Genomic DNA, 13,132 nt, shown 5'->3' with positions numbered 1-13,132 from the left:
TTTCCTTGGTCACTTCAGAAGAGTTACTGTGTAGAAACTAACAAAGCTATACTGAGGTTCAAACGATGCACACATCATGCTTGCTCCTGTATTCTGCTTGCAAACAGCCAACATGAGGAGGCTATTTGATCACTAAGGAGCTACAGCACTATTAACTTACTATCTTTCCCCATGTTCTTTAGTCTCCTTAGAGTGTTATTGGAGCTATTTCTTCTTTATTTGTAATTTCCACTGATGTGAACACAAATATAGTGAGTGCTTAATTTACAATTATATGCTGAATAGCCAATGAATGAATCTTTGGGGATTTTATGCTTTTTAAGACTAACATCTGATTTCATTTTATCACAGCTATCATTCATAATAAGGTTTCTCTAGGCTCAAGTTTTTCAATCCTGCCTACATTTTCAGGCTCTACTTACCCAACAAATACTGGCATGCCTCCTATGTGTCAGCACTGGGAACATGCTGGTGACATGTGGGAACAAGGTAGATCTGGTTCCTGTCCTCACAGAGCTTCAGTTCAGCTGAGGCTTAGGGTGGGGTATGGAAATAGAGATTCTTTGTCGATGACAAGCAAAGATTCTCAGTCATGATACAAAGAAGTATATATATAGAGAAAAACATGGGTACAAGATGACATCAAAGATGAAACAGGGACGAGAGCACAAAAACCATGACATGCTATGACAGAAGTTTGTGTTTAATTTTAAGTGCTATGGGTCTAACTCACCCCATCATTTCTTGATCAAAATTTTTAGTTTTACTTTCTGCTTTTCTTTACAACTTTCCTCTGAAATTTGATATGTTACTTTACTTTGTTTAATATTATGTATTATATTCCTAACAATCACCTTCCATTTTCTTAGAGTCATCAGTGCTACAAAGTTCTAGGAGAGAGAGCTGGTGACAGTTTGAGGCAAATGGTAGAATGGAATGAAGAGTGGTAATGAGGCACATCAAGTAGGGGAGTAAGAGAAAGCAAAAAATCACTGTCACACACAAAAAAATTCTAAGAAATATTAACAACTAAATGACAGCTCTTAACCTGAGCATTTTAAATTATTTGTTAATAAGTCTGTGAAAATAGGTCAGTTCCTAAAAGATAGCTATGATCTAATTCATAGCCAATCCCTTTTCATTTCCATTCTTCAGGAAAAGGGCTCTGAATACATACACAAGAAACTTGTCTTTTAAAAAGTATCCATTTTATGTGACTCCCAAATTTGTTTTGGAAACATCTGTTTGACTATTACATTCCCTGCCCTCCCCCACTTTTTTTTTTAAGGAGTACCAGAGATTGAACCCAGGACATCATACATGGGAAGCAGGCACTCAACCAGTGAGCTACATCCACTCCCCAAGACTAATGCATTTTTAAAAAAGAGTCTGTGCTAATTTTTATCAAAACTTTATATTTTATTATCTATATGATGTCTCTTCATTTTCTATACAACGGGGAATCATTTATCATTCATACATTTGCATATAGGATCAAGTAGGGAATAATAATTTTAAAAAAACAAAACTAAGGATAGATCTATAACACTAATCATAAAAAGTTGGATTTCTGTTATTTATATCTAAAAAATAAGATAATTCCTAATGTTACAGATTTCTGAATCTCCTAAACTATTACCTTGATGCAGTGAACTCTGATCTCTATTATGGTAGTGTAAATGCTGAAAGAGGAAAAGGCATTAATTCTGCTACTTGAAGGGAGCAACTTGACAAAGGGAGACATCTCTCTGTCTCCTTGGGATCCAGTATAATACTACTGCAAATACTCACTGCATGTATTCAATACATTTATCCGATTTTTACATCTTTTCTCTCTTGCGCTAGGTAGATTTCCTGAAGACAAGATCTTTTACTGAGTCATCTTTGCAACTCCTACAAAATAAGATATACGACTTTCCACAGACTAGGTGATTGATAAATATTTGCTGAACAAAAAGACCATATACTTATAATCTATGATTATAATGTTTAGAACAGAGAAGGTTAGTGAAGGTATTACAAGTGAATAACTGTCTTCAGTATGAAGATCTATTACTTGGGGATGGATAGGATCGTTTGTCCAATATTCCACACTAATTCTACTCAAAGAACTGGTTCATGGCAAGATAAGGACCTTGCTCCAGAATGTAAATCAACACCCTGCTTCCTTCATCAAAGAAGCCTTGCTATTTAAAAAGTCAGCTGTGTAGGGCTGGAGAAGGACAGAGGAATTGAGAGGTGACTGCTAAGGAGTGTGGAATTTTTCTTTCTGGAGTAATGAAATTGTACTAAAATTTTTTGTGGTGATGAATGCACAATACTGTGATTATACTAAAAGCCACTGATTGTACACTTTGGATGGATGGTATGCCATATGAATATATCTCAATAAAACTGCTTTTAAAATAAGGTCAGCTAAACTAAAAACTGTATGATTTCTGACACAGCTTGATTTACATTCTGGTGCAAACTCCTTAGCTCATTGAAAACCAACTGGTCTGTAGACCACACTTTGAGAACTACAGATCTATACTACTACTAAAAAGAGACTAATAGTAATGATAATGATAATTCTACCAATTAGCATTTATAGAGTACTTACTGTGTGCCAGATGCTACATTAAGTACTTTATCTGGGTAATTTCATTTAAACTCTTAAGGACCCCATGAGGGCTAACTTTATTATTTTCATTTTTCAAATGAGGAAATTAAAGCCTTCAGAGGTTTAGTTAACTCATGCAACTTCTAGCAGCTAGTCTGTGGTAGAGTGGATACTTGAATTCAGGTAGACCAATCCCAGCTTAATCCTGGATTTAAGTATATAATACAGGCTTACCCACAGTATACCACACTGCTTCCCTCCTACACTGCAGAAAAAGGGCTCACATTGCAACACTGTGGATTGAAGAAACAGCTGACACTATGGGTGATGACGGGCAAGGCAGTCTGGAACAAATGCCATAAAATAGAAAATGTGTAGTTCTTTTATGGATTTGAAAAACATTATTCTGATTGCCCATGTGGAGTTACAGTCAAATATTGAACATGTAAACTTTATCTCCGAGGCATGTTATGCTTTAATTAAAACTATAGACTTACCATTACTGGAACTTTTAGAAATGACTTCTTTGTTTGCCTTTGTTTTAATTGGCTCAGAGCCCTCAAAAGTATATCCTACTTGGCTTCCAATATCTATTGATACTATATATGAAGGTCTAGAGCCTACTTAAAACCTTTCTGGAACAAGTTAAGGTAAAAATTCTGAATTTATTTTTAAAAAGTTTATTTCTAGGCTTCTAAAAAATTGACCATCTTGGGGAGTGGGTGTAGCTCAGTGGTTGAGTACCTACCTCCCAAGCACAAGGTCCCAGGTTCAATCCCTAGTACCTTAAAAAAAAATGAGTTTAAGGAAGGAAATCAAATTAATGGGTTTATGTAAAACACTTAAATGATTCATGTTTAACCTAATAATTGATTCATACCAAATAGAGTTTGAAAAGCAAATCCTGTACTATTAAGTTTTTTTCTATTCTAATGGTAATTTAAAAACTTTGACTTATATACAGAAAGACTTCCCACACCCAGTCAATGCTACAGACAACAATAATATCTCACTCCTCATATATAAGTATGTAATGTAAAGGTTTGTTAGCATTTCAAAGGACTGGGCTATCAGCAATATTATTTTGATGATTTCTGATCACATAATATCCCAGAGACTGACATTTGAGTCAAAGCAGAGCTAATAAAGTATATAAAATATTAATTTGGCTTATTTAAGCAGTCCAGATAGAAATATGAACAGATGTTTATAAGAGCAAATAAAAGCTAAACTCTAAATAATAGGTTATTGTCAGTCTCGCCCAAAAGTCAACACATTTATTTATTTTACTTCTGAATATATACAAAGTAAACTTTCACCCATCTTTTTTTAAACAGTTTGCTTGGGACATCATCATAATCAACTTCAGAAGTTACACTTCAGTTGAATATATTGTTCCAAACTAGAAGCTGTGAAAAACGACAAATATCAGAAAACTTGCCTTTTTTTTATTACCAAAATAATGGGTAGTCATTTTGCATTAATTTTAATACAACAATAACAGAGTAACAAACTATGGGGTGCATTCTATGGCAAAGAGAGGAAAATATAATTATTTCAGGGAATACCAGTATGTGAACTCCCGAGAGAAGGGATTTTGTTTTCTAAATCTTTCCAGGCTTTCAGCTCACTTTCCTACACATATTTCCTAGTTTCTGGGTTCTTCCACCACCCACCACTACCAACACCAATGTCAACTACTGATCTACCCCAGGGTTCTATCCTCGACCCTCTTCTTATTCCACTTAATCTCCCTGAAGAAAATCATTCACATAGAACGCTTAATACAAACTTGTACCTTCATCTCAGACTTCTTTCTTTAGTTCTAAACCTCCAAATTCAACCAGTACTTATGGGACATCTCCACTTAGATGACAGGCACCTCAACTGTGAATGTTTAATAACTGAACTCAGGGAAGCAGATTTGGTTCAATGGATAGAGCGTCCGCCTACCATATGGGAGGTCCAGGGTTCAAACCCAGGACCTCCTGACCTGTGTGATGAGCTGACCCACGTGCAGTGCTGATGTACACAAGGAGTGCTGTGACACGCAGGGGTGTCCCCCGCATAGGGGAGCCCCCACACGCAAGGACTGCACCCTGTAAGGAGAGCCGCCCAGCACGAAAAAAGTGCAGCCTGCCCAGGAGTGGCACTGTACACACGGAGAGCTGACGCGGCAAGACGCACAACAAAAAGAGACACAGATTCTGGGTGCCGCTGACAAGAATAGAAGCGGACACAGAAGAACACACAGCAAATGGACACAGACAGCAGACAACTGGGGAGGGAGGGAGGGAAGGGAAGGGGAGAGAAATAAATTTAAAAAAATAAAATAAAAATAAAACTGAGCTCATCATCTACCCTATTTCCCATACTCCTTGAAAAGAGAAAAGAAAAAGGCCCCCTTCGGTCTTTCTGTCTGTCCTTCCATCTTTTCCTTTCTTTCCCTTCCTTACTCTCCCCACCCTTTCTTCCTTCCCTCCCTTATGTTCCAAATTTCAACAGCAAAACAATCCATCCTGGGAGCCATTTGAGGTTTCTCCCTCTTCTTCACCCTTTACATCACCAAGGCCTTCCACTTTTACCTCTTAAATCTCTCCAGTGGCCCTCTCCTCCCTATATTAGCCTCTAGTGCCTGAATTATGCCATCATTTCTTCACCAAATTATTGCCACAATCTTGGCTTCCCACCAGTCTGTCACTCATGCAGCCAGTGATCTTTCAAAATGCAAAAATAATCACACTGCTGACCCAAATCCTACTCATTACCTTCACCAGAAAAGCCAAAGTCCTTAGGTTCCTCCCGATTTAGCCTGCATTTGCCCTTCCGGCCTCCCTTTCTCCTACTCTAGCATGTGCTCTATGCTCTAGCCACCACGAACTACTGCTCAGTTGTTCTCCCAAGCCGTTCCTGTGCCCTGACATACAATTCACCAGGTCATTTCCTGCTCACCCTTAGGAAGAGAAACTTCAGAACCTAGCAAGCATCTCTTGTGGGAAACAATAAACACCCTTTACATTTAAATAGTTGCTTAGAATATACAAGTTATTTTCATTTATAACTAAATAACAATTTGAGTCTCTTAAACAGACTACCAGACAACCAATGCAAGTTGTGTCATCGCCAGTTATTTACTGATAAAGAAACAATAGCTCCTGACTTCGCCACTGTTGCAGAATTAAAAATTAATCCAATTTCTCCCAACTAAAGTCTTGTCCTTGCTCTGACTGTCCTTAAATTATCCGGTATACACTGAAAGGCTACTATGTGCTAAAATGGATTACAGAAGAAACATAAGTCATGGACTCAGCTCCTAAACGTTAAGTTGGGGGCACCAGACCCATACACAGAAAATGAAGGAATATGGTACAAGGAAAGTATAACATAGGACCAAGCGCTAAATTGTATAGGGCCCCCTTAGTGGGAGAGACAAGTACAATTAGTGGGCAATGGCATAATTCTGGAAGACTTCCCAGAGGAGGGGAGGCAACATGGTCCTGCAGCAGGATTATTCTGTGGATGGGTAAAAAGTGTAAGATGGCCATTTCTCACGAGTCCAACAATTTAAATGAGTGCAGAGCATGACATGTCCAGAGGACAAAGAGGAAGCACATCAAAACATTTAAAAAATATTCTACCAGTTATTGTGTGGGTCTAAAAAAAGTCTGTCACCTATGACTGAACTTCCCATGAGTTTGAGAAAGCAAAGGAAAGCAGAGAGGGAAAAAGTACTCTCACTCTGGTTTTTTTAAAAAAATTCCCCAACTTATGATATAATGCTAGGAGACAGACATATCACATGCTAACTTCCCACTGGAGTTATTTTTCCTTTGAATTCTGATGTGGCCAAGACATCTAAATAAGAAAAAGAACGGCTACATCTTTCTCTTCATTTTTTTTTGCTTTGCTAGTCTCTGGTGATAATGCTTTGCTTTGCTACATTTAGTTAAACATCAGCAGAGTAAGTAATAATGTAACTATTCTATCCAGTGTTGAGCTTGGAAATTTAGAAAAAAACAAAAATCAGTATTTTTATTGTTTTTCACTTCACCACAAATAACATACTGAAAAGATGGGGAAAATCCTCAAAGGGGACAGCTGATACCTTCACCATTCATTTCAACTCCTATCCCAAGAGCAACTTTCTGATCTCAGAATATTTTCTCCAGTAATAAAGCAAGCTGCTTTATCTAAAGCATTTTCTCTAAACCTTTTCTCATACATTTCAACAAATATTTAACCAGTACATTGTACTAGATGCTGAAAGGAAAAAGATAAACTGTATATTGTCCTTGCCTTAGACATTTTAGTATGCTTCTCTCCCACTGCCTATCTCCACCAGTCTTTTTTTCCATACCTACACTATCCCCTAAAATCAAAGGTTGCTTTTCACAGCTGCCTTTACCTATTACTCAAAGTATTGAAATACTTCTTCAACGTCAGCTTGATAGCTACTGATAAAATATATTTTTCTATGCTGTAAAGTACTTTACCACTCCATATCTCCATTTTTCCAACCTTAAAATCTGAGTTCAACTATCACTCTTGAGCCCTTGTTATCTTAGCATTGAGACAGGCAATGTTGTGGTTTTTGTTTTTTAAAAAATATAAACATCCAATCCTTTACCATTGGGGAAAATGTAACCCCACCCTCTTTTAGTGTCAATGAACACTTTTTGTTTTTTTTTAAATCACTATCATGTCACTTTTGATAATATCACTGATGAGCATCACTGTTTGCTTCTTGGATGAAAATACCAACTTGTGATTTTGCTAATGATATGAACACGAGAGTTTGAGAAACATTGTCCTACAGAAATATTGCTGATTTTAAGATGCTTTCAGTCTAAAAATGCATCTCTATGTTTCAGGAACAGAAACACAGGCACACAGTACATAAGGTACTATTAAATGTTTATTCTTTCTTCTTTTTCTTTTTTTCTTTTAGGAGGTACTGGTGATTTAACCCAGATGCTCAACCACTGAACTACACTGGCTCTAACTTGAATTTATACTCTAACTTGAATTTATTACTTTAATGTTTTATGAATTATGGGTTTTGTATATATCACATTGCTTGTCAATAGCCACATAAAAACCTTGCTTTGACAATCAGAAAAAGTCTCTATATAGTATGAGAGGGGGAAACCTAATTTGAGGAATGTAATAAATGTCCATTACATCACAGAATATGTGCTTCTCAGGTTCCATTAACCTTTGAATGATTCCCTTTCAAAGAGGAAAGTAATTCTCCTTGGTGTCCTTGTCATCTATGGAGTGGAAAGCTCCCTAGTGGTAAAGAATGAGTAATCACTTACATGACCCAAAAAGAGCTCTTCCTTCCATTTCCCTCAAGAAGTGTCTTGGGCAGCTGCAGGAATTGACAGAGGGAGCCAAACCACCAGACAGGAGTACTAAATCAATCACGGAGTGCCTTTCCCCACTTTGCACTTTCATTCTCATTCTTTTTCTTCTCTTTTCCTCGCTATTCCTTTTTCTTAACCTTTGACACTCGTCTGGTTGTTTTGAGTTTTTACAACATAACCCGATAAAGTCCCTTAGGATCCTCAAAATTTCCGTAAGGGAAAATCTGCATTGGCGTTTATAAAACCAGTCAATTGTGGGACAATGCTACATTTAACAGCGCCATAAAGTTGTGCTACAAAACGTGTGGGCTGATTCATTAACTCAACCCAAAACGGGGAAGACTGAAACAGACACCAACACGCAGACAAAAACTAATCCAACCGGAAAGATTGCCGCGGGCCCGCCAGGGGATACTCGGGATGGCAGGGCAGGGCCGGGGCGCAGGAGTCCACGGGGTTTCAGGATCTCGGCAGACCCGCTGGGCCCGGTGCGGACGCCGGAAGGGCTCTCGTTGGTTCAGCGCCGCGGACGCCGGAAGGCGCTCTCGTTGGTTCAGCGCCGCGGCCACGCGCGCGAGGCCTGGCCCGCGCCCCGCCGCTGCCGGCGCCTCCCTCCTGGGGGCCCGGGTGAGCTCCCAGGGCGCCCCCGAGACCCGGGCACCGTGCGAAGCCGCGGGCCGCCGCCACCGAGGGCGAGCCGGGGTCGGGCGGGGTCCTCCGGGGCCAACGGGCGGGCAGGGGGCCCGCGGCGCGCGGCTGCGGCCGCAACAGGTGCGCCGGGTGCCCCCCGCCCGGCCGCCCCCGCCCCGGCGCCGCGACCCCCGAGCCCTCTCGCCGCCGGAGCCAGACCTTTACCTGCAGCGACGGCTCCGCGTCCCGGGAGGCCCAGGCCCGGCTGCCCTGCCCCGCCCGACGCGGGGACTGACGGACCGACGGACGCCTCGGCACGGCGACGGCGGGGTCCGCGAGCCGGAGACTCGGGCCCGCCACAGGGCCCGCCGGGGGCGCGACGGCCGCCGGGGAGGACGCGACCGCCCGAGCAGGCGGCAGGGGCGGCGCCTTCAGCCGGCGACCCGGCCGTCACCCTGGCTCGGCGCCGGGGGCGACGCGCGGACCCGCACGCTCGCGCGCGCGTCTCGCGGCTTTTGGTCCCTCCCTCTCCCCGTCCTTCCCGCTCTCCTACCCCGCCCCCTGCGTTGCCAGGGCAACCTGAGAGACGCCGGCGGGAGGCGCGGCGTTAGGAGGGGCGGCGACCGGCGCCAGGGCTCGGCCCGGGAGGCCCGGGGAGCGGCTGACCATGGAGCCCCAGAGTAAGGGAGGCCGGGCCGGGGCCGGGAGCGGGGGTCGCAGCCAAGGCCGGGCCGGGGTCCTCGGCCTTCCCCCCGGGAACTAGCGAAGGCGCCCCGGCGCGGCCGCGCAGGCTTTTTAACGCTTTTGTCGTGGAAATGTGGACCCCGTGTGCCCCTCGCGCTGTTCTCTGGGAGGGAAGGACGGGGGCCTCAGTCCCGCCGAGTGCCGGGTTAGGGCAGCAGCGCCCGGGGGTCTCCGCTGGGAGCGGGAGGGGGCGAGCTCCGCGGTACGGGCACGAGGACGCGGCGCCCCGGGAATTTGTTACTTCCTGAAACTGTCCCCAAGCAAATCAACCTGTAATTACTGGTTCTGCCATTTTTGCTATTGTTTTAGTTTGGTAGTTTGGCCCATTAATTGTAAAATAAGCAACCTGCTTCTAAAATATCAGCAATTTTACGTGTAGTAAGGCTGGGTCTTTTATTCATTTGAGACACCCCTTCCATCCAATAGTCTGAGATTTATAGTAGAAAAAAAATCTTAGAGATTTACGAGGTAGGACAAGCTTTTTTTTTTTTTTCATTTTAGGATTTTCTTTTCTTTTTCTATTCCCCTTATTTTTAATATTTGGCAGAGGTGTGCAGTCGAGAGTTATCGGATCTAACATCTAATTTATTGGATACTTTTTTCAACCCTGTTTAGAGAGATGGAGCTGCGCCCTTCTCCCGTCTCCGCCCGAGCTAATGTTTTATTGCTTCTTTTGTTCTTCAAATAAGAACAGTGTTTTTTAGGGAGGCTGGGAAGTCCTGAAACCTTTTTCAAAGAATGACTCAAAACCAAGTCATTTTTTCTTGCACAATTTCAGAAATGGAAGTACCCAGACCAAAGCCATCCTCTGGGGGAAATGCTAGCATTTTAAAAGGTTATTAGTGTCCAATAAGATTTTAAAGACGTTTTCCTTTCTTTTAACTGATTTATTGAGGAGAAAGTTTCCAAGTTGTGAGTTTATAGTTGCTTAAGTTGATAGCATTTTTATACAATAACCTTCCTTTCTCTAATTCTCTAGAATCTACATTTAATATAACCTATTGAAAGGAACTTTTAAGAACTTTTGTTGTGGTAAAAACAAAATTTGCCGTTTTAGCTATTTTTAATCATACAATTCAGTGGCAGTAAGTACATTCATGATGTTTTGCAACTATCACCACTATTGAAATATATTGACTATAAAACAATACTGAAATATTTGTCTCATATTAAACTGATGCCAGGCTGTTTATGACCATGTTCTCTCCTTAGAAAAAAAATGAATAGAAGTGAAATCTGTCTTTTGGAAACAGCAATTTTACTTCTTCAGGTTTATGTTACTGTTTTATTTGTAAACTGTGAATTTCAAATTCCTCAGAGCTCACTGCCTTTATCCATTCACTCACTCCTAGCACCTGTTATGTTCCAGGCACTGTTCTCTAGACAGGAGACTGAGCAGTGAATACAGTAGCATTGATTTTGGCCTTCCCAGGAAAACTGAGCAGACACCTGTACAGGAACTGCTGAAGCATCTCTAGGGCCAGAGATTGGGACCCAGATGATGAACAGAAGGCTTGCTGGAGGAAGTAGTACCACACCTGAAGAATGACTTGGAATTAAGTCAGCAAAGAATGAGGGAAAGGGATTCCAGGTGGAGGGAACCCCTTCGACATAGGTCCTGAGGCCAGAGAGCAGGGTGGGCGGTGGGCTTGAGGCTCAGAGCAGGAAGCTTAGTAAAGCTGGAGCTGGGAGGAGGTGGGTGTGGAGGGGAAAAAGGGATGCAGCTGGAAAAGTCACAGGACCCAGACCACAAAGTCTTTGTAAAACTAGGTAAGGAATGTATTGCATACATGAATTATACATTTATATCTCATCTCATTGATTGTTTTTAAATTTTTTTAAAAAAATTGTTTTGTGTTTTACTTTTTGTTCATCTCATTGAATTTTGAGGTAGAACTTTTTAAAAAATGTAACCTTATATCTAGGGATGACTATTTATTCTCCACATTCTCTTAAATGCTTTTGTTAATTTTAGATAATTTGAACAACCACTATTTACCTTAGGAACTTCTTTCACAGAATAAATACAATTCTGGATAAATATTTACTAAATCATTTGCAGTTTGTAATATGTAAAATGATAAGATTAATCTCCCAGATCCCTTTTAATCTCAAGATTGATGTTCAAACAGACTTAATCTAATAATGGAGACGCTATGGATATACTAACAACTATTGTAATTTTTTATATACATAATTATGCTGTAATCAATACTACTAATAAATTGTTTTAACAGTGTTGTTTAACACATTTTAAGCCTGGTGTTACATAGTACCTTTGTTATTGAGTTTCAAATAACATTTACCAGAGTAGTTGGATATAGCACCAGTAAATTGATTGAAAGGAAGGATCCTTCTTAATTGCTTTGAAGGATTAAACATATGTCTAAGGGTAACATTGAGGAACTACTAGAAATAACCCTGAAGTCACTCTTATCCATTCTATTTCCACACATTTAGTTTTCTATTACTTCTAAGAATGACCTTTATTAACAGAGTCATTAAAATGCAATCAACATAAACTCTTCAAATCCCATGCTCTGGCTGTAGGCAGAGGCTGACAGGGGCTGCCACTGTTTGACAGAATAATAATAAGTCAATGATCCAGGAAATAACTCCTTGGAAAGGCAAATTAAATAAGTTCACAACCTTGGACTCTTCAGAGTGGTTGTGACTCTTGGCTTACCCCTTTACATCTTTAATTATTTCCTTCTTTAATTAACTACACTGTCTGAAAGACAACCTATGTATAAAATAACACGGAAAATGTACATCAAATTGCATTAGATTTTTAAGAAAATATTTAAGCTTAACATACTGTCCCCTAATTTCATAGTGGCAGTACTGGGGCATGGCTTTGGGGGGGCTTTAGCCCCTTTCCCATGATTGTCCTAAGTCCCCCAAATCACTCTCAGCAAACACACAGATGTAACAATTTAGTTTATTTTTCATATGCAGTATCAAGATAAGGCTCCAACCCTTACCTTTACAACCAGATGCTACTGCCCCCAAACTCCCCCTATATAAACCAAATTGGGGCATTGTTTTGACCAAGCAGCCATTTCTTTTTAAAAGTTTACCATTTCAAAGAAGTGCTAAATGGATCCAAATTATTCCAATAACTATGAGACAGGCATTCACCTCAAGAAGTGAAGACTTCTCTCTCCAAACCTGTTTCTCCACTAGTCTCCCCCATGTTCATATAGGATTTCACATCCTCCCAGTTACTCCAGTCTGAAATCTGGAAGCCATCCTTGACTCCTCTTTTTCTCTTGCCGTCACGCCCACACCCCATCCACCATCATGTTTGTTAATTCTACATCCAAAATATACCCCCAGTGCGCACCCCTTCTTTCCCTCCCTACTGTAACCATGGCTACTCCAGACACTGTCTCCTCTTGCTTAAACCACAACTATAGCTCTGCTGATTGTTTTTAAAAGCAGTTTTATTGAGATGTAGTCACATATCATATGATCTATCCAAAGTGTATAAACAATGGCTTTCAGTATAAACGCACTGTTGTGCATTCATCACCACAAAAGATTTTAGAACAATTTCATTACTGCAAAAAGAAAACCCCATACACCTTAGCAGTTACTTCTTAATCCCTCTTAATCAGCCTTTCATAACCACCAATCTAATTTCATCTTTATAAATTGATTTATATTTTTATTTTATATAAATGGAATAATGCAATATGTAGTACTTTGTGCCTGGTTTCTTTCACTTAGCATAATGTTTTTTGTCTATTATTAACATATTTTAGTTCTGTTTCAAAGAAAACTCATA

The 13,132-nt window shown here is 40.7% G+C and overlaps 2 protein-coding genes across 4 annotated transcripts in view; one reads left to right on the top strand and one right to left on the bottom strand.

Annotated features, from left to right (window-relative positions):
• The window catches only part of DHX32 (DEAH-box helicase 32 (putative)), a 59,094-nt gene extending 49,973 nt beyond the window's left edge, over positions 1–9,121 (bottom strand). Inside the window, exon 1 of one of the 3 annotated variants that reach the window (XM_058298154.2) lies at positions 8,824–9,121. The gene's annotated coding sequence lies outside the window, so the exon portion shown is untranslated. Of the gene's footprint in view, positions 1–422; positions 2,349–8,823 lie in introns of those variants that run through there. The other 2 variants (XM_071215628.1, XM_058298152.2) reach the window with 2 other exon arrangements.
• Positions 9,122–9,185: 64 nt separating this feature from the next.
• Positions 9,186–13,132, top strand: part of FANK1 (fibronectin type III and ankyrin repeat domains 1) — a 150,644-nt gene continuing 146,697 nt past the window's right edge. Inside the window, exon 1 of the mRNA XM_004446674.5 lies at positions 9,186–9,278. Within this exon, the coding sequence (XP_004446731.1) occupies positions 9,266–9,278 (13 nt within the window). The 5' untranslated portion in view covers positions 9,186–9,265. The remainder of the gene's footprint in view (positions 9,279–13,132) is intronic.

The sequence above is a fragment of the Dasypus novemcinctus genome, chromosome 6 (genome assembly GCF_030445035.2).
Source record: "Dasypus novemcinctus isolate mDasNov1 chromosome 6, mDasNov1.1.hap2, whole genome shotgun sequence".
NCBI lineage: Eukaryota > Metazoa > Chordata > Mammalia > Cingulata > Dasypodidae > Dasypus > Dasypus novemcinctus.
Note: the sequence above shows the minus strand (reverse complement) of the source record. Positions and strands in the feature narration are given on the sequence as shown.